General features: G+C 37.0%; 1 protein-coding gene across 1 annotated transcript; it reads left to right on the top strand.

Moving 5' to 3' along the window:
• Positions 1 to 203: 203 nt before the first annotated feature.
• On the top strand, positions 204 to 10,318 carry LOC129315414 (uncharacterized). Its single transcript, XM_054959072.1, has 5 exons — positions 204 to 439; positions 1,008 to 1,096; positions 1,920 to 1,983; positions 3,514 to 4,824; positions 10,160 to 10,318. The coding sequence occupies exons 4-5, from the start codon at positions 3,564 to 3,566 to the stop codon at positions 10,204 to 10,206; spliced, it is 1,308 nt and encodes a 435-aa protein (XP_054815047.1). The 5' UTR covers positions 204 to 439; positions 1,008 to 1,096; positions 1,920 to 1,983; positions 3,514 to 3,563; the 3' UTR covers positions 10,207 to 10,318.
• Positions 10,319 to 21,593: the final 11,275 nt, after the last annotated feature.

Below are 21,593 nucleotides of genomic sequence, written 5' to 3'. Positions count from 1 at the left end.
AATAATACCGGTGATCCTTAGGGGAATTGTAACATCCTAAAAATTTTAAGACTCAAATTTATTTAAAAAAAAAATAAAAATAAAATAAAATATCTATAATTAAATTAAAATTTAGAATAATTTGATAGAGGTCCAGAGTTTGAATTTTACTAAGCAAAAGTTTAGTTTTATTTGATTTTTAACTATGGAAAAAATTACCAAAGTTGACCCGGGCTTTTGTGCAATAATAAAAAATGTTGGGCCCTTTCTTGTAATTTTCCCCAAACTTTTTGACCAGCAATTTAAAGACCCAAATTGATGCAGAAACGCAGAAATTGAGTTGGAAAGGAAAGGAAAGGAAACGTATGAGAGGGAGAGAGGAAGAAGAGAAGAGAAAGGGAGGGAGTTAGGCTTGGATCTAGGAGTCTTTGCGACCGTTGCGAGCTCGGCTACACGATAGGTAAACTCCCTACTTCAATCCTCTTCTCTTTCTCTTGATTTTCTTCAATTTTTGGAAGAGGAAATTTTTGGATTTTGATCCCAAAGGCTTTATTCTTGTAAGCTTTTATTTCTTTGGATCCTAGGGAGCATGTTTTGAGTTTCTATATAGTGATCTAATATTTTGAGTGGATAATTGGATGAAAAGAGGTGTTTTGGGCACAAAATAAACCTTGAGAAATTGGGTTTTTGCTCTTCAATGGTTTAAGCTTATTGATTTAGTTATAATTTTGCTATTTGAGCCCAATAAGATTTAAATTAAGGTTTGGTTTTCATTATAAGGGCTAATGGTGAAAGTTGGTGACACTAAGTGAAGGTTTTTAATTGATAAAAAATTATATAAATTGAAAATTAGCCTAGTGATGGCTAATAAATGGTTTTGGTGGTTAAGTGATACTATGTGAATGGTTGGTTTAATATATGGACCATTAGGTGGATTATGACTCATTGACCAAGTTGTGTGGTATGAGTTATAGTCTTCATTAATGCTATTTTCATGATAAGTGATGTGGATCACTTATATGTTGTAGAAAATTGTTGGTGGAACTTATTGAGAAGTAAGGAACAAGCCGAGCCCTATTTTGTACAAGGGGAACCCTTTTGGTACCAAAGGGTTGAGGTAACAGGGGAATTTATATTTCTTATTACTTTGTTTTAGCTATTTTTGAATAAATATTACTAGTTATCATGCATTACATGTTTTAAAAGATTAAATGTGCTTTATAAGGGGTTATGGGGTACTACTTTGATTATAGTGCAAATATGTTTTCTAATTGTTTAATAACAATGTTTTTATGGAAATGAGATTTATAAATATTATACTACTTTAGAGTGTTGAATGGTCAATACTCAGGAAAGGTAGACAAGAGTAAAAGGCATGATCTCGGTGGGAGTTCACCAATGAGAAGGTGTGGATTTTTGATATTCTATGGCACACTGTCAGTACTCAGTGTTGTCTTACGTATTGTGGGCTCAGTGCACTAAAGTGGTTAGTGTATTGAGTGTTCGACACCTCTCAGTGGGGGAGGGAATCCGACATATGAAGTGTGAGGTTGAGTGCCTAGGCCAAGGTAGCCCTCACATGGAGAGTAAGTCGGGCTGGCTCTGGGAGGGAGTTAGCTTTGACTGCTCAGGATTCACGTCGAAGGGGCATAGGCGGTTCGGTGGATTAGATCATGCCTTAGATTATGTTTTGTGCCTGTGGAGGTACAAGTAGGTATAAGGTTTACCTGCGAGTTAAAGAGTGCCAGGGGGCATTCTGTTGGTCATGAAAGGCCATACCGGCCTAGGTCATGCATTCATGCATTTTAAATGGCTAAATTATATACTATGTTGAATTTATTATTCATTTATTTAATTATGGCTTACTTTGTAATAATCAATATAGATTTCACTGTTACTGAGACTGTGGTTGTCTCACCCCTTTCTTTTCAATATTCTAGGTCCAGGCGAAGGATCCAGTGGTGGACGGGGAAAAGAGCAAAGCTAGGGGTTTGCTTGTGATTTGTAAAGAACTGCAACCCCTTTCTTTTGAGCAAATATATTGTAATGTATTTAAGATTAGGGTGCCAGTAGGATATGATTATGTGTGTGTGTGTGAATATGTGTGGATTGTGTGCTTGTGTATGAATTTTTGTCTGTTTGCAGACTTGTGGCTAGGAAACTTGGTTATGGTGTGTGGTTTTGATGGATTTACTTAGTAGACCAAGTTTCTATTACAAGCAGATCTTTATTTTGATATATATGTGATTTTATAAGCAAATGCAAAGTGGTTGCATTGCAAATGGTGTGCTATGGGAAAACATACAGCTTGGATAGAGAGAGTGGGTGCGTGGGCCCCACAAGGAGCTCTGAGCCAAGTGAAAATGTTTAGCATATGTATTTATATAAATACATGGTATTTGGATTGATTTGTGACCACTCTTGTATGATTTGTGCATTTTGGGGGTTTAGGGTCCATTTTAGGAAATGGCACCCGGGTGGTCAAATTTTGATGTATGGGGGTTTTCCATCATTTGAATGTTCTATCAAGTGTTTTTAATCTTATTTGACGTGTCCAAAGTGTTTCCACAGGTTTGTGACCATTAGGATGGGATTTGGACAATTTTGAAAATGGTTTTTACCAAAAAGCTGCACTTTTGCATCCGGGTGTCCAAATCTTAATCCGACCGTTGGATTTCTCTAAAATTTGGGTCACAAGTAAAACCTTTTATAAGCTTCGTGTGGGCTTTGGAATCACGTCGATCGGATATCGGACGGAGAAACGACGCACTCCGGAATTTGGTCTGGAGGTGCTGTCATGACAGCATTAAATTGCTGTCATGACAGCTACAGTGTTGATTTTGTAACCTGCACAAAATTCAATCCGTCCGTTGGATCTTTTCAAAATTTAGTATGCTAATAGTATTCTTTAAAAGTGACATGTGGGCTTTGGAATCACTCCGATCGGAGGTCAGATGATGAAATGGTGCACTCCGGAAGTTGGTCCGGAAGTGCTGTCATGACAGCTTTTTAGCTGTCATGACAGCAAAAATAGTCAATCTTTTAACATGTCTAATTTTTAATCCGACCGTTGGATCTTTTTGAAATTTGGTACACTTATAGTACCCTTTGAATGTGACGTGTGAGCTTTAAAATCACTTCAATCGGAGGTCGAATGACGGAACACCGCCTCCTGGAAGTTGGCCCAGGAGGGCTGTCATGACAGCAATAAATTACTGTCATGACAGCATCTTTTTATTCCATTTTCGTCTAACTTGCTTCCGTGCGCTATAGGTAGAACCTATAATTATTTTTAAGGTTTTAAATGATTTATTTCTTAAGTTGGTTAGAGGATCAACTCCTTAACCACACTTAGTTTGTTTGAATTATGTGATTTTTGGATAACACTCAAGGCAAGTGTTACATTTGGTATCAGTTTTAGGTTTATGATTCCTTTTTCCTACTTGGCACCTTAAATACATTACTTTTATGCTCTTTCCCTTCTACCACTAACCTGGACTAATATGTTTTTCTTTCTCTGGCTTGTTCCTTTAGGAGGGGAGAAAGGTCCGTACGCTTGTAGCCGTACACCTTTCAGTTCTAATATGGCTCGAAGGGGAAGGGGTAGATCGAGGAATGAGGAACGACCACCACCTCTACCTCCTCCGCCTCCACCTCCGCCTCCACCTCCACCACCACCACAGGGGACAGATGCAGTCATGGCTAGGCTGCTTGAAGTTATGGTGGATATACAGCAAAATCTTAGAAGTCATACTGTTCCAGATCAGCATGTTGACCTAAGTGCTGGGCAGGGATCTTCTAGTACTATGGGAGCTCATGCACCAGTTGTTAATAATCGAGAGAATGACATATCTGAACCTTGGAAGGAATTCTCTCGCTCTAATCCGACTACATATGATGGTAGTATGCTTGATGGGAAAGCTGAAGAGTGGTTGGATCGGATGGAGCAGTTATTTACTGTTGTGAGGTGTACATCTGAGCAGAGGGTTATCTTGGCTACGATGCAGCTTGTTGGTGAAGCCAAGCATTGGTGGGATTCTGTTAAGCCCACAGATGGAAGATCTATGTCTTGGGATGAATTTAAAGAAAGATTTTATGATTTTCACTTTCCGCCAGCTTTCAGAGATGAGAAAGAGGCAGAGTTTCATGCATTTCAGCAGGGGGACTTAGACGAGGAGACTTTTATAAGAAAATTCAATCAGCTGTCTAAGTTCTCAACATATCTGAAGGCTTCTAATGATAGCAAGTGGAAAGCAAAGAGGTTATTAGAAAAGATGAGGCCAGAATACCGCCAGCAGCTATCTTTGTTGGGCGAGGCGACATATGATGAGATGTGCAATCGTCTGAGGATTGCCGCTCGTCGAGGCCGAGACACAGAGAGTAGCCGGAGTAGGGATACACGAGGTCGATTTTCTTTTGGGTTAGCTCCTACTGGTGGTGTATCCAAGAGAATGGGTTTTAGCTCTGGTTCTTCTTCTAGTGGCTCCTTTAGAATCGGGTCTTCTTCTGCTTCTGGTAATCGAAATTTAAATAGGGGTTCAAGATTTCAAGGTAATCGGGGTGGTAATATGAGATCTGGGGGTTCTCGTTTCTCTGGGAATGCTCCAGCACGTTCTTCACAGACCAGTCAAGCCCCAATTCTAAGCACAGCGAGGTCACCTTGCAATAGATGTGGTAGGGTTCATTTTGGTCGCTGCTTTGCTTGTTACAAGTGTGGAAAGTTAGGCCATTTGATCCGTGACTGCCCTGATTTACATGAGAGCTCGGACCGGAGGAACGTGATTCCTGGTAGAGTGTATACAGTATCTCAGGAGGAGGCTAGGAAGTCATCGAATCTAATCACTGGTATGGTTTCTATCTGTGGCCTCGATTTAGAAGCTTTGTTTGATTGTGGTGCGACGCATTCTTTTATTTCTGCCGAGCGCTTAGATAGAATGGCTATGCCTGTTGACCAGTTGCCCCATGATATAGAAGTTTCCTCTACTTCTGGTTTAGTTGGTCGATCCAGTGTGGTGTGTAGGACTAAGATGACTTTTAATGGGCGATCGACTTGGGTGAATATGATCAAATTACCTATGCAAGGGATTGATTTAATTATTGGTATGGATTGGTTGACAGCTTATGGTGCTGTCTTAGATTGTGTGACTAAGACAGTGACTTTGGTAGAAGTACCGGAGGTGATCAAAGAATACCCTGGTCATTCTTGTTTTCTTTCTTCTTTACAAGTTGAAAGGTTGATTGAGCAGGATGTGAGGCTTACGTGGTAGTGCTCGCTACCCAAGGGTCTGAGACAGGTATAGTGGATGAAATTGAGGTTGTTAGGGAGTTCCCAGAGGTGTTTTCTGAGGATGTATCAGGATTACCTCCAGAACGTGAGGTTGAATTCTCAATTGACCTGGTACCGGGGACTCAGCCAATTTCAAAGGCTCCCTATAGAATGGCTCCTTCAGAGTTAGCTGAGTTGAAGAAGCAACTTGAGGAGCTGTTAGATAAGGGATTTATTAGACCTAGTGTTTCTCCTTGGGGATCTCCTGTCTTATTTGTGAAGAAGAAGGATGGTAGTTTAAGATTGTGTATCGATTACAGGCAGTTGAATAAGGTTACGGTGAAGAACAAGTACCCACTGCCTCGCATCGATGATCTCTTAGATCAGTTGGTTGGTGCCACGATTTTCTCTAAAATTGATTTACGTTCAGGGTACCATCAGCTAAGAGTTAGTGAGAAGGATGTGGCAAAGACTGCTTTCAGGACTCGATATGGTCATTATGAGTTTTTGGTTATGCCATTCGGGCTGACTAATGCGCCTGCGGTTTTCATGGACTATATGAACCGCATTTTTCGACCTTTCTTGGATCAGTTTGTGGTAGTTTTTATTGACGATATACTGATCTACTCTAAAGATGAGGAGCAGCATGCCAGACACTTGAGGACTGTCCTAAGGTTTCTGCGAGATCATAAGCTATATGCCAAGCTCAGTAAGTGCGAGTTTTGGATGAGAGAGGTTAGGTTCTTGGGACATATCGTGTCGGCAAATGGTATTGCAGTTGATCCATATAAAGTTGAAGCAGTCATGCAATGGGAGAGACCAAAATCGATAACTGAGATCCGTAGTTTTCTGGGATTAGCAGGTTACTACCGGCGTTTTATCAAAGGTTTCTCTCAGATTTCTATGCCTTTGACTAGACTCACAAGGAAGGATAGGCCATTTATCTGGGATGATAAGTGCGAGACAGCTTTTCTTGAGTTGAAAGAAAGGTTAACAACAGCTCCAGTATTGGTGATTTCGGATCCTCAAAAGCCCTATGATGTGTATACTGATGCCTCTCATAAGGGTCTTGGTTGTGTTCTAATGCAAGATGAGAGAGCAGTGGCATATGCATCTAGACAACTTAGACCGCATGAGGAGAATTATCCAACACATGATCTCGAGTTGGCTGCGGTGGTCTTTGCGTTAAAGATCTGGCGTCATTATCTTTATGGAACAGAGTTCAGGGTCATGAGCGACCATAAAAGTCTCAAGTACCTGGTGGATCAAAAAGAGCTGAATATGAGACAGAGACGTTGGATGGAGTTTCTTAAAGATTATAATTTTGAATTTAAGTATCATCCGGGAAAGCAAATGTGGTAGCAGATGCTCTTAGTCGCAAGACCTTACATGTAGCCTATTTAATGGTTCGGGAGCATAGATTGATGGAATCTTTGGTTGAAACTTCTTTGGGTATGACTAAGTTCTCTTTGAATGGTCTTAATACTATGGTTATTTCTAATGAATTTTGGAAAGAGATACGAGATGCTCAGCTTCAAGATCCGATTTTGTCAAAAATAAGTCAAGACATCGAGAATGGTGAGATAATGGACTATTGGTTTAGTGATGATGGGTATGTGGTTTTCAAGGATAGGGTGTGTATTCCTAACAATGAGTCTATTCGGAAGAAATTGTTGGATGAGGCACATCGAAGTAGCTACACCCTTCATCCCGGTGCTACTAAGATGTATCATGACATGCAGCGTCATTGGTGGTGGCCAGGCATGAAAAAGGATGTCACAGAGTATGTTAGTAAGTGTTTGACCTGTCAGAAGGTCAAAATAGAGCACCAAAAGCCATCGGGGTTATTACAGCCTTTGGAGATTCCTAAATGGAAATGGGAGAGTATTTCAATGGATTTTGTATCTGGTTTGCCGAGGACCCAGGCTAGTTTTGACTCTATCTGGGTAATTGTAGATCGTTTGACTAAGTCAGCACATTTCTTACCGGTCAAGACCACCTATACGGTTGATAGGTATGCTGAGATCTACATTAAGGAGATTGTGCGACTACATGGGGTACCGAGGGATATTGTTTCAGACCGTGATCCTCGGTTTACATCGAATTTATGGCAAGCTATGCAAAGGGCTATGGGTACAGATCTGAAATTTAGTACGTCTTATCATCCACAAACGGATGGACAAACTGAGCGGACGATCCAGACATTAGAGGATATGTTGAGGTCATGTGCCCTAGAGCTTCAGGGAAGCTGGGATAAGCATTTACCTCTGGCAGAGTTTGCTTATAATAACAGTTATCATGCCAGTATTCAAATGGCTCCTTATGAAGCATTGTATGGAAGACGATGCAGATCGCCTCTTTGTTGGTATGAGTTGAGTGAGAGGACAATGATGGGACCGGATGTGGTAGATGAGACCACAGAGAAAATCAAATTGATCCAACAAAAGCTTCTTACAGCACAGAGTAGACAGAAAAGTTATGCAGATAATCGTCGTAAGGACTTGTCTTTTGAGGTTGGGGATCATGTCTTTCTCAAAGTTTCCCCATTGACGGGCGTTGGACGCTCAATTCGGGCTAAAAAGTTATCTCCTCGATATATGGGTCCTTTTGAGGTTTTGAAGAAAGTTGGGCCGGTGGCTTATCAGTTGGCATTACCGCCTCAGTTAGCGGGTCTACACAACGTGTTTCATGTGTCACAATTGAAGAAGTACCAGCCAGACCCGTCGCATGTGATAAAACCTGAGGAGGTTGAAATTCAAGAGAATTTAACCTACCGGACTGAACCAGATCGTATTGTGGATGCTAAGGATAAGCAACTCAGAAATAAGACAATCCGGTTGGTAAAAGTGATTTGGAAAGGGACAGCTCCGGGAGATGCAACCTGGGAGACTGAGGATCAAATGAGGAAGGAATATCCACAGTTGTTTCCCTAGGTATGTTTATCTCTTTGGTTCATGTATTAGCTTGGATTTTGGGGACAAAATCCTTTTTAAAGGAGGGGAGAATGTAACATCCTAAAAATTTTAAGACTCAAATTTATTTAAAAAAATAAATAAAAATAAAATAAAATATCTATAATTAAATTAAAATTTAGAATAATTTGATAGAGGTCCAGAGTTTGAATTTTACTAAGCAAAAGTTTGTTTTATTTGATTTTTAACTATGGAAAAAATTACCAAAGTTGACCCGGGCTTTTGTGCAATAATAAAAAATGTTGGGCCCTTTCTTGTAATTTTCCCCAAACTTTTTGACCAGCAATTTAAAGACCCAAATTGATGCAGAAACGCAGAAATGAGTTGGAAAGGAAAGGAAAGGAAACGTATGAGAGGGAGAGAGGAAGAAGAGAAGAGAAAGGGAGGGAGTTAGGCTTGGATCTAGGAGTCTTTGCGACCGTTGCGAGCTCGGCTACACGATAGGTAAACTCCCTACTTCAATCCTCTTCTCTTTCTCTTGATTTTCTTCAATTTTTGGAAGAGGAAATTTTTGGATTTTGATCCCAAAGGCTTTATTCTTGTAAGCTTTTGTTTCTTTGGATCCTAGGGAGCATGTTTTGAGTTTCTATATAGTGATCTAATATTTTGAGTGGATAATTGGATGAAAAGAGGTGTTTTGGGCACAAAATAAACCTTGAGAAATTGGGTTTTTGCTCTTCAATGGTTTAAGCTTATTGATTTAGTTATAATTTTGCTATTTGAGCCCAATAAGATTTAAATTAAGGTTTGGTTTTCATTATAAGGGCTAATGGTGAAAGTTGGTGACACTAAGTGAAGGTTTTTAATTGATAAAAAATTATATAAATTGAAAATTAGCCTAGTGATGGCTAATAAATGGTAGTGATTAATAAATGGTTTTGGTGGTTAAGTGATACTATGTGAATGGTTGGTTTAATATATGGACCATTAGGGTGGATTATGACTCATTGACCAAGTTGTGTGGTATGAGTTATAGTCTTCATTAATGCTATTTGTCATGATAAGTGATGTGGATCACTTATATGTTGTAGAAAATTGTTGGTGGAACTTATTGAGAAGTAAGGAACAAGCCGAGCCCTATTTTGTACAAGGGGAACCCTTTTGGTACCAAAGGGTTGAGGTAACAGGGGAATTTATATTTCTTATTACTTTGTTTTAGCTATTTTTGAATAAATATTACTAGTTATCATGCATTACATGTTTTAAAAGATTAAATGTGCTTTATAAGGGGTTATGGGGTACTACTTTGATTATAGTGCAAATATGTTTTCTAATTGTTTAATAACAATGTTTTTATGGAAATGAGATTTATAAATATTATACTACTTTAGAGTGTTGAATGGTCAATACTCAGGAAAGGTAGACAAGAGTAAAAGGCATGATCTCGGTGGGAGTTCACCAATGAGAAGGTGTGGATTTTTGATATTCTATGGCACACTGTCAGTACTCAGTGTTGTCTTACGTATTGTGGGCTCAGTGCACTAAAGTGGTTAGTGTATTGAGTGTTCGACACCTCTCAGTGGGGGAGGGAATCCGACATATGAAGTGTGAGGTTGAGTGCCTAGGCCAAGGTAGCCCTCACATGGAGAGTAAGTCGGGCTGGCTCTGGGAGGGAGTTAGCTTTGACTGCTCAGGATTCACGTCGAAGGGGCATAGGCGGTTCGGTGGATTAGATCATGCCTTAGATTATGTTTTGTGCCTGTGGAGGTACAAGTAGGTATAAGGTTTACCTGCGAGTTAAAGAGTGCCAGGGGCATTCTGTTGGTCATGAAAGGCCATACCGGCCTAGGTCATGCATTCATGCATTTTAAATGGCTAAATTATATACTATGTTGAATTTATTATTCATTTATTTAATTATGGCTTACTTTGTAATAATCAATATAGATTTCACTGTTACTGAGACTGTGGTTGTCTCACCCCTTTCTTTTCAATATTCTAGGTCCAGGCGAAGGATCCAGTGGTGGACGGGGAAAAGAGCAAAGCTAGGGGTTTGCTTGTGATTTGTAAAGAACTGCAACCCCTTTCTTTTGAGCAAATATATTGTAATGTATTTAAGATTAGGGTGCCAGTAGGATATGATTATGTGTGTGTGTGTGAATATGTGTGGATTGTGTGCTTGTGTATGAATTTTTGTCTGTTTGCAGACTTGTGGCTAGGAAACTTGGTTATGGTGTGTGGTTTTGATGGATTTACTTAGTAGACCAAGTTTCTATTACAAGCAGATCTTTATTTTGATATATATGTGATTTTATAAGCAAATGCAAAGTGGTTGCATTGCAAATGGTGTGCTATGGGAAAACATACAGCTTGGATAGAGAGAGTGGGTGCGTGGGCCCCACAAGGAGCTCTGAGCCAAGTGAAAATGTTTAGCATATGTATTTATATAAATACATGGTATTTGGATTGATTTGTGACCACTCTTGTATGATTTGTGCATTTTGGGGGTTTAGGGTCCATTTTAGGAAATGGCACCCGGGTGGTCAAATTTTGATGTATGGGGGTTTTCCATCATTTGAATGTTCTATCAAGTGTTTTTAATCTTATTTGACGTGTCCAAAGTGTTTCCACAGGTTTGTGACCATTAGGATGGGATTTGGACAATTTTGAAAATGGTTTTTACCAAAAAGCTGCACTTTTGCATCCGGGTGTCCAAATCTTAATCCGACCGTTGGATTTCTCTAAAATTTGGGTCACAAGTAAAACCTTTTATAAGCTTCGTGTGGGCTTTGGAATCACGTCGATCGGATATCGGACGGAGAAACGACGCACTCCGGAATTTGGTCTGGAGGTGCTGTCATGACAGCATTAAATTGCTGTCATGACAGCTACAGTGTTGATTTTGTAACCTGCACAAAATTCAATCCGTCCGTTGGATCTTTTCAAAATTTAGTATGCTAATAGTATTCTTTAAAAGTGACATGTGGGCTTTGGAATCACTCCGATCGGAGGTCAGATGATGAAATGGTGCACTCCGGAAGTTGGTCCGGAAGTGCTGTCATGACAGCTTTTTAGCTGTCATGACAGCAAAAATAGTCAATCTTTTAACATGTCTAATTTTTAATCCGACCGTTGGATCTTTTTGAAATTTGGTACACTTATAGTACCCTTTGAATGTGACGTGTGAGCTTTAAAATCACTTCAATCGGAGGTCGAATGACGGAACACCACCTCCTGGAAGTTGGCCCAGGAGGGCTGTCATGACAGCAATAAATTACTGTCATGACAGCATCTTTTTATTCCATTTTCGTCTAACTTGCTTCCGTGCGCTATAGGTAGAACCTATAATTATTTTTAAGGTTTTAAATGATTTATTTCTTAAGTTGGTTAGAGGATCAACTCCTTAACCACACTTAGTTTGTTTGAATTATGTGATTTTTGGATAACACTCAAGGCAAGTGTTACAGGAATGCACTTGGTCTGATAAATCCTTTATCTAGTAAGTCTTCAATCTGCTTCTTCAGTTCTACCAATTTCATTAGCAATATTCTATACGGGGCCTTTAGTATTGGTTCAGTTTGAGGAACTAAATCAATTGAGAACTCTACTTTCCTGCAGGAGGTAATTTAGCTCTTCATCCGAAAATACCTTAAGGAACTTGATCACTGCCTAATCTTCTCAATTCCCCTATCATAAACTAAACTAGCGGCAAAGAACACCATTTATGCCTCACAACCTTGGCAGATCAACTTCTCAATACTAACTATTGATAAGAACTTAAACTACTCAAAAGAATCCACTGCTGCAAATAACACTAGTAGTGAAACCACGTTTTTTAGCACAATCAAAGGTAGCATTATTCACTGCTAACCAATCCATGCCAATAATTACATCTATTCCTTTCATAATAAGATCGATCTTGAAAACTTTATCCTCAAAATTGAATCTCTACACCATGACAAGCTCTACTTGTAATACTGGCAGATCCCGAAGGCATAATTACTCTAACAAGCACAGGTAACTCTTGCAATGACAGATGTAACTGATTTACACACTCCTCAAAAATAAAGGAATACATGGTACTAGAATCAAATAATGGCTTTACTTGGTGACCATAAACAGAAATCATACCTCTGATCAAGTTTGAAGATGCTCTAGACTCTTCCTATATGACTACAAACACTCGACCAGGAATAATGGATGTTGCTTAGTCTCCTTAACTCTACCCTCTGGGCTCTGTCTCGCTAAGTGACTTGACTTGCCATACTTGAAGCAAGCTTAACATCTTTCTGGATGAGATCAATCATAAATATTGAACTGTAGCAACCTTCCATACTCAGGGTCAGTGGTGGAACATTAGATGCTTGACTCAAAGATTGTGGAGGCCTAATTCTCACACCCCCACTTCTCTATATTGACCCCCTTTGTACAGATTGAGACTGGGATCCTTTGACAAATCCCTTTCTACTAGAAGAACTAGAACTGCTAGCATTGAATCTAGGCTTCTTTGAAACTCCACCTGTCTGACCCACAGGGGATAGAATCTCCTCATACTGTCTTGCCTCTTCTCAGCTTCTGCCTCTCTACCACACCTAGCTACTACTATCAACTTGTGGCACATGTTTTTGTATGTCGTCACATCAAACAGTTGCTCTACCTTCTACTTAATATCATTGCTATGCTGGAGGTAGGTAGAATACACCAATAAATCATTAAAACTCTAAATAAACTCCTCCTTATCCAAGTCTCCCTGCTTAAAGGCATAAAACTTCTCTTCCTTTTTGATTTTGATTCAGACTAGGAAGTACTAGTTAAAGAACATCTTCTTGAACTCATCCCAACTCAACTAAACACTACCAGCTGGCCTCATAGATTCCCACCACCTCTTGGCAGCCCTAACTAACTGCACTATGGCTAGAATAACTTTCTGCTCTAACATACAAATCACCACCTTAAAGATGGTTTCCAATCACTCTATCCATAACTTAGCTTTCCCTTTTCTCATATTTCTATCAAAAGTTGATGAGTTAAAACTGACAAAAGTATTCCAAGCACGATCAATTAATGGATTAGTGCTAGAAACTTCTTGCCAACTACCCAGACCCTAATACAGTCCAGGTTTACTCTGTGCTTCCTCTTACACTGGAATGCCTTCAGCCTCAACTCTCTTCTCTTGTTCTCTACCTCTCAAGATCGTATTATGATCTCAATTTGTCTATCTTATATCCACCACCATATCTCTTAATTCTTCCAGCAGATCATCCTTCCTATCTCTTTATGGCTGAATCAATTGAACTTCCTAACTCTTGTTCCTCTTCAACTATCCGTCTAGAAATAGCACTTCTAACACAAGTGCCTCTCCTTATAATGTATACTATTTTTCCCCTCCTAAAGACGAAAATAGGAAGGATAAGTGAGCATAAGGGAAAGAGTTGTGTAATAAATATATCAAACAATCACCACAATCACCACGATTAAGTCTCAAAACTCGAGAAACTGATACCAAAATGTAACATTTCCCAATATCCACTTGATATTAGAAAGGGTTAACTAAATCACCACTCTATAAACACTAAATAGTAATCAAATATTTTATTTGAAAAGCTTAGGCCTAAGACTTATTTTGCAAAATCATCAAAATCATAAGATATCAGAGCATTACACAATGAAAATAAAGCACATGCATTCATAACAGTCATTGTATGCTTCATTAACTACAAATCAAGTTAATTTATAGGCCATGCGTTATGGTGGGCAACACATATGCTGTGGCATGTGGCACAGAGCCACATGCCCTAACCTTCTCTATGTCATGCGTTGCGATATACATGCCAAATTCTGCAGTTGTTATTTGAAGCTCAAATGATAAACTTTCAATGTACGTCGTTTCACACATGATGTCCGATCGAAGTGCTCACATAAAGCTTATCTCATAAGCTAGCTAATGAGATGAGTTGGACACAATCTAATAGCCCAATCAAAATTTAGATACTCAAGTGCAAAAAGTCACTTTTTTGAAAATTTCATGCACCCAAGCACTCAAATTGATTCTTTAATCTCATTAGACCATTTTAAGCCTTAAACTAAGTCCAAAAGGACCTAATACACCTAATTGACATAATATATAACATATATATATATATATATGCACACATCACATTTTGGTGACTCAATAACCCATTTCCATAAAACATAACTTTTCACAATTTAGCATAATATGGCCCACTTGGCCTCTTTCACTACAAATTCACTTCAAAATCACCACTATGCATACTTACAATAAATTCACTACTAAATCCTAGCCCATACAATTCATTTCACCATCTATTTCCACACATAAGCAAAGATTCACCAAAATTCACAACATTTAGGGCTTTAAGCATTCAAAACATGCATGTAGCTCTGTGGTAACTTATATAAATACAATATTCATATCCAGTTAGTTCATTATATAAACTCAGAGGTCTCATAGCCTTAGCACCACTATGCCAGTCTAAATTTTTTTCTCTTGCCCTGATCATTGCTTTGTCCTATAAAAATGTAACTACCGGGGAAAAATAAAAATCTCAATAATGATATAACTCACTACTATTGACTATCACATGCAACTATAAGAAAGTCTAGCATATTATACAATTAAACATAACATGTAACACTAATTCAATTCAAATTTCATTTACATAATCCATTTTACTTCTTTCACTACTATATTCATCACTTTCCACCACTTTTTCACATATAGCATGATCATTATTGACTGAACCTCCAATCACCCTAACTTGAAGCCATAAGCTCATTAGATTAATATACACTCTCATTAGCTCTTAGCTCACATTTAGTGGTAGAATCACCCAGTCAAAGATGTTCTATTATACTTTCAAACTATGGTTTCTCCTAATACACACAATGGGGTGTCATTGACTCCAACACCACTTCACATCGGTAATAAGGAGTCCAGATCTCTAACATTGCATCTTAATAGGCACTAAAAAGATAATCTCCAACACCGTATCTTGAAAGGCAATAAGGAGATACAATTCTCTAACACCGCACCCCATAGGCCACTAAGGAGAATATTGCCATATAGTCTTTCTCTACACTCCACACAGGTGAACTCCTACCCCTATGATCATGTTTTCCAAACCAATCATAAGTTCCCCTCACCATTATCAACATACACACAAACACACACATATATATATATAACTATCACATGTTTATTCAATCAAAGTTCATTTTCATTTAATAGTCATGCAATGCCATAAAACATGCTCGGTTTAAAATAATTTCACACCATAGATAGCATACTCACATGTCATAATAAATAGTCAAACAGAGAAAGTTATTTAGTTACCTCAACTCTTCTGTCACTAGAAAGATTACCAATGATTTTAATTACCACTAAAGCTTATTACAAGCTTCCTTTCTCAACTCACATATGAAATACACCAATTTACACACAATTGCCTCCATTAGTCAATTGGTTCAATTGACTAAAAACACTTAACTATCCACTATGGCTATAACTAGACATTCATTCCTTTTCATATATCTAATCTAAGTTTACTACCTATCCTATTTTTGCTTAAACATGATTCTCACACCCAATTTCCATTGAATTAGGGCCAAATTGAGCCCATGGGTTTAAAGTTTTATCATTTAACTCTAAACTAGTCATAAAGCTCTAATTTAACTCTTGAGAACCTTTTTATTACTATAAGATAAGAAATAAAGCCCTTATATTTCATTGATTCAAGTTCTCTATAACTCATACCAAGATAAATTGTGGTAGAATAGAAGGTAAGGGTCATATGAAGATTACCTGATAAGTTACTGATAAAAAATACCTTTTAGTGCCTTAAAAATGCCTGCCTTAGCTAACCTTAGCTTCCTTTCTTCTCCCTTTCATGCGTTTTTGATTTTCCCTTCTAAAACTCACCATAATTTCATGACTTAAGACGTCATTTCTTGGTCCATGCATTGTAGCACATACAACTTATGCCGTATCTTGTGGCATAGTAGAAAGAATTCTTAGCATGCACACACACTTTGACACAAAATGTGATCTTTTCACCCGTATCTATCATTTAACATCTGAAAGACACAATTCATCAACTAATCATCCAAATCTCTAATCCTTTTCTAATTACCACTTTACCTTTAATTAATAGCTAATCACAAGATTAGAAAATCAAAATGTTACATGAAGAGTTTGAACAAGAAACAATGTATGTGTTGCAAAAGTGTGAAGAAGTTTGGCCATATCTTGAGTAAGTTAACCTTTCACAGTCACAATTTTGTGTTAAGACTTGTGTGAAAAGCTTCTATATTATTAACTATTAGGAAAACTTTTAGAGAGTATAAGGAGCTTTAAGCTCAAGGTTCAACAACCAAGGGTGGACAACTTAAAGGGTTTTACGATTGGTTTCGTGAGTATGTAGCACAAATATGTGCACAAGGTCACGCTAGTGAATAACTTAAAAGTTTACCACTTAGTCCAATGAGAGTGGTAAATTAATATTCCATGTTTATGGTTAATGGATGTCACTACCACATAAAAGATCGTGAAATGGAAAAAAAAACAATTAAAATAGTGGAGTAATGGCTTATAGTGTTGATGCTAATACTAGAAAGGAATATTATGGTATGTTAGAGCATGTTCATGAGTTGTCTTACATAGGAAATAGAAAAGTGTACTTGTTTAAATATTAGTGGTGTGATGTAGGTCATATTGGAAGGGAATATAAGGTTGATAAGTGTAGATTTATTTGTATGAACACTCAATATTCATTATAAACAAATAGACCATTCGTTTTATCATCTCAAGCAACGCAACTTTTGCATATGGAAGGCATTGTTGACCTTAGTTGGCTTGTTGTTATCAAAACTAATACATCACCTATTCAATATACTATTTGATAATGATATTAGTGTAATTGATAATACTGTTTTTTTGATGAGGAGGCTTATTAGCAATTGGTGGTTGACCTAAACGTGTTTGTTGAAAGTTCTATACAACTAGAGCTATTCATTGACTTGGTTAGAGACGACGAACTACCAAAAACCTTTGTTTAATAGGGTAAACCCTCATAATCAAATAGTTATAATACCAAGGATTTAGGATTCATTGATGACACTAGTACACAATCACCAATAAATAAGGATAGTGAGGAAGAGGAGCTACTTGATGAAAATAGCATAGACACTAAAGGTGAAAGTGACATAGAATGTAATATCCTCCTCCTTCTAATCCCATAATTAAATTTAAGTCCCAAATAATTAGGAAATGGGATTATAAAAATATTTAAAATATAAAATTTTCATTGGTTAACAAAATAGGGAGCCCAAGTTTATAAAACTAAAAATCATTTTTAAGACTTGCAATCCGACAAATCAAAGTTCACAATTATGCGAAAGTAAGGGATCATTGCATAAGTGAATGCATTTATTGAAGAGTTTGAAATAAAAGAAATTCTAGAAAATTTTGAGGCATGCGCTGCGGCTCGTGACACCATGTGCCATGACGCAATTGCATAAATTTTGCAATGAATTTTGTTGTCAATTTTGATAGCATTAGGGCCAAATTCCAACGTGCCCCAAATTTCTGTTTGACGTCTGAATGACGCGAACTAAGTATCTACAAAAAGCTCTTTTCAGGCTCTAACCAATGGCATTAGTCTCAGACTCAAATTCTTCTTAAAAAAAGTTGGACACCCTTTTCAAAACTTACACTTTTACAATAGATTTTACAATCTCAAGTGTCCAAACCAAATACCAAAGACCAATAGCGACCAACACTAATATGACCACATACAAACCATCAAAACCAACTCATGCAATGCACCATAACACAAGAAATATTTTCAAATTAAATTTTCACTACTCAACCCCTTAAACTCAAACATAAAAGGGGGAGTTTACCATAATTTTCATCAAGTTCTCCCAGATCATCACATAATATTCTCTACCCTTACTTGTATTAGTATTTTGGCTCTATCACCATAACACATAATCATCAACTCTCTCCCTAAGGCCTTAAATACTATTAGAATTTACATTCTACATAATGCAAGTAAGTAACAAAAGAGAAATCCTAGTTGGCAATTGAAATTATGATACACATAAGTTTACTCAAAATAAGGAGGCCTACTACAAGGGATCGCGATCCTAAGCCTCTGGATGTTTTCCTTTATCAACACCTCTTGAGCTATTTTCTGTAATATTGAAGATAATAGGGTGAGTACAACTACTTAATAACCAAGGTCTGAGTAACCCATTCTAATGCATATCAATTAGTTTAAATGCAAGTGACAGTTAATATTAATACTTTAACCCATGTGAAACAATTGAAATTAGATAGTCACAGTTCCGCTAGCATAATAGTATTTACTTAGGAAACAATGCTTTTTAGCACTTTTTAAATAGAGAGTTAGTCACACAAATCATTGACAAACATATTGGCAAAAATTAAGACTCAACTCAAGATGTCATCATTATGGACTCAATATAAACAACAAGTGCCTTTACTCACTATACACATGATCACACCTCCCTTATATCCTCCTTATTCCTCTAACATGAAACCGTGGGCTATAACTCAATGAGATAGTCTATAATCCTTGACTTCCCTAACCTAAACACTTGTGAAGGAATTGCCTAGCTAAGGCACACCTAACTCATTTATGGATCATGGTTTTCCCTATTTCTCACACCATAGGGTGTTATACAACCTAAATTAGCCTCCTCATTGAACTAGCAGATAGCTAGCTAAGTTTGAGTCCCTCGTTGAACTAGTGGAACAATATGGATAGAATTATTCCAAGCAAACCATCACACAGATAAGGCCTTACCACATAGATTTTATCTTCTACTTCGCTTCCTAGGCAAACTTCTGCCTCTCAAAATCATGCCATGCATATTTATCCCATAACTCACACATATACAATTCATAGAACTTCACATATCAATTTTCATTGAACTTCATCATTACACAATCATTGAACTTCTCAATCACATTTCATGGAATTTCAAAACAAATAAGTCGTTGAACTTCAACTTCACAGTCATTGTACTTCACACTTCAAAATCATTGAACTTCTCTTAAACAAAGATTTATGTTACTTCTCAATTTTCAAAATCATTAAACTCTCAATAAACATTAATATGAAAATCCACCACTATTATTCTCAAAGAAATTTTACATCACAAGGCATAAAACTCACAAATTTAATCTAGTGGATTCCCTAACAAATTAAGCCACACTATATTTCTTTTTATTTTACACATTTCAATAATAAATCATAAATCAATAAACTAATAAACAACAAAAGCATAAGATAGAATTCCCCGTTACCTCAAACCTTTGAAAGGTCAAAGGTTTTACCCCTCAACTACTTACTCACGAAGCTTCCAAGAAGCTGAATGGTGCCAATAGTAGTTACACTACAAGTATTTACCATGCAAAATATCAACATTTATTTTGAGCTATTTTCCACTAACATTTCATCATTTCTTAATACTCAAGATTTATTTTTGACTCATGTAAAAGTTAAAATAAGATTTAGTGACAGGATTACACTAATTGATTTGGTTTGTTTGCCCATGTTGAGGATTGATGTGATTGTTGGGATGGATTGGTTGTCGACTAATGGAGCGACACTAGACTGTGAAAAGAAGACAGTTTCCCTACTAGTGTTTAATGTGACTTTGTAGTCCCTAAAGACACTACCATTGTAAATTATAGTTTCCTCATGTAAAATATTTATTCTTATAGTTTCCAAAAGAAGAGTAGAGGTATTTATAAGATTATTAAACTTGACCTCAAAATAAAGTATGGAGTCAAGCTTAATTTGAGGCTAGATATTATTATTGTGAAGTTATAATTTTCATAATTAAATTACAATATTAATCAATTTCTAATTTTATTATAGGCAATAAGTGCAAGAAATAAAATAAATAGAGGAAAGCAAGTAACAAATATACATGTGGACCTTTATCAATTGTAGAAGTTGAAGACATTATGGTGAGTTCTTAACTTTAATATCTTTATATTTCTCTATTATTGTAATAACTCATGAATTTTAAGTAAAATTAAAATATATGGTACGTTGTTTTAAGTGTATATTTTTATTAAATTTGGAATGGGTTTAATAAAAGGGAGAGTTGTATACTAGAGGTTGTAATAATAATCCATCTATTAGGTCTATAGTTCATATCCTATCACTATGAGGGAAATTTTATTTTATTACAATCTTTAATGAAATTACCAAAATGCCTTCTATTTTAAAATTATTATAGCATCAAATTTCTTTTTCATTCTACTTGATCTTTTCATCGAACTAGCCAAAAGCTTCAACCAAAAATCCCTTTGCCATCCCCATCTTCTTCCTTCTCCATATTCTATCTAACATCGGCATTTCTAGGGGCGCCAGATTCTTTTACTTTCATTTGTGTTGATAAGTGTGTTGTTTTCTTCTCCCTCTTCTCCTAGTTTACGTCACTAATTCCTCACTACCATGGGTTGTCACTTAATTTATTAGCCTACCATTTACATGCATCATGAGCTGTTCTTTCTTTGCCTCTATTAGAGTTGTGCAATGGATTCTTTTATGTTGGTGTCGAGGAAGTTGATTCAATTCTTGGTTGCAAAAAACACTCAAATCCACTACCATCTTCTCCATCTCTATTTTGTTTTTTTATTTTGTGGTGATGCCATTAGTTGGGTGAGGAGGTAGGTCACTGGAGGAGAGTTACGATGCTACTATTAGAGGTTGTTATTGGCCCCTTCTTCTTCTTGTTCTTCTTTATTTTTCCTTCATTATCATAGCCATACTGAAGTTCCTTCCTTCCCTGTTTAGCTGTAGTTTCATCTTCCACCCCCTGCTTATGCATTATTGGTCCATCTAAAGTGACCATCCTTGATCTCTTCTCCTCCTTGATAAATCTATGCAAGTGAGTGTGTGATGTAGTATGATTAAAGTTGAAATTTTACCATGAGTTTCTACCGTGCTATCCGTGGCAATGTTAAAAAAATTGAATGAAGCTAAAATTTATGTATTGAAACATGATAATGATAAGTATGGGTTAGAATTTAACTTAAATTAATTTTGTTTAGGTTTGGTTGAAGAATTGGTTAAGATGAGCATTAGAGAGAAAGAACTTAGAATTTTAGTTTAGGAATTAATGCATATAAGGTGCTCGATAAAATGTCTGGTAGAAAAAATATTGATTTTGGTAGTACTAATCATGTATTTTTTTTATTATGGTTGATTAGAAAATTATGGAAGGCACTTCTTTGATACAAAGGAACTAGAGTTGAATTTAAAGGTTTTGAAGATGTTATATATGGTTGGTAATTTAAGGGTTAAAGCTGTTTGTTTTATGTTAGCTTTGGAATATCTAGAGAGAGATTGATGCAATGCTTGAAAGAGTTGAAG

Source organism: Prosopis cineraria, unplaced genomic scaffold (genome assembly GCF_029017545.1).
Source record: "Prosopis cineraria cultivar Desert tree isolate PC_DT_omini unplaced genomic scaffold, ASM2901754v1 PC7, whole genome shotgun sequence".
NCBI classification, from domain to species: domain Eukaryota; kingdom Viridiplantae; phylum Streptophyta; class Magnoliopsida; order Fabales; family Fabaceae; genus Prosopis; species Prosopis cineraria.
The sequence above is the reverse complement of the archived record's forward strand: the minus strand, read 5'-3'. Positions and strand labels throughout refer to the sequence as shown.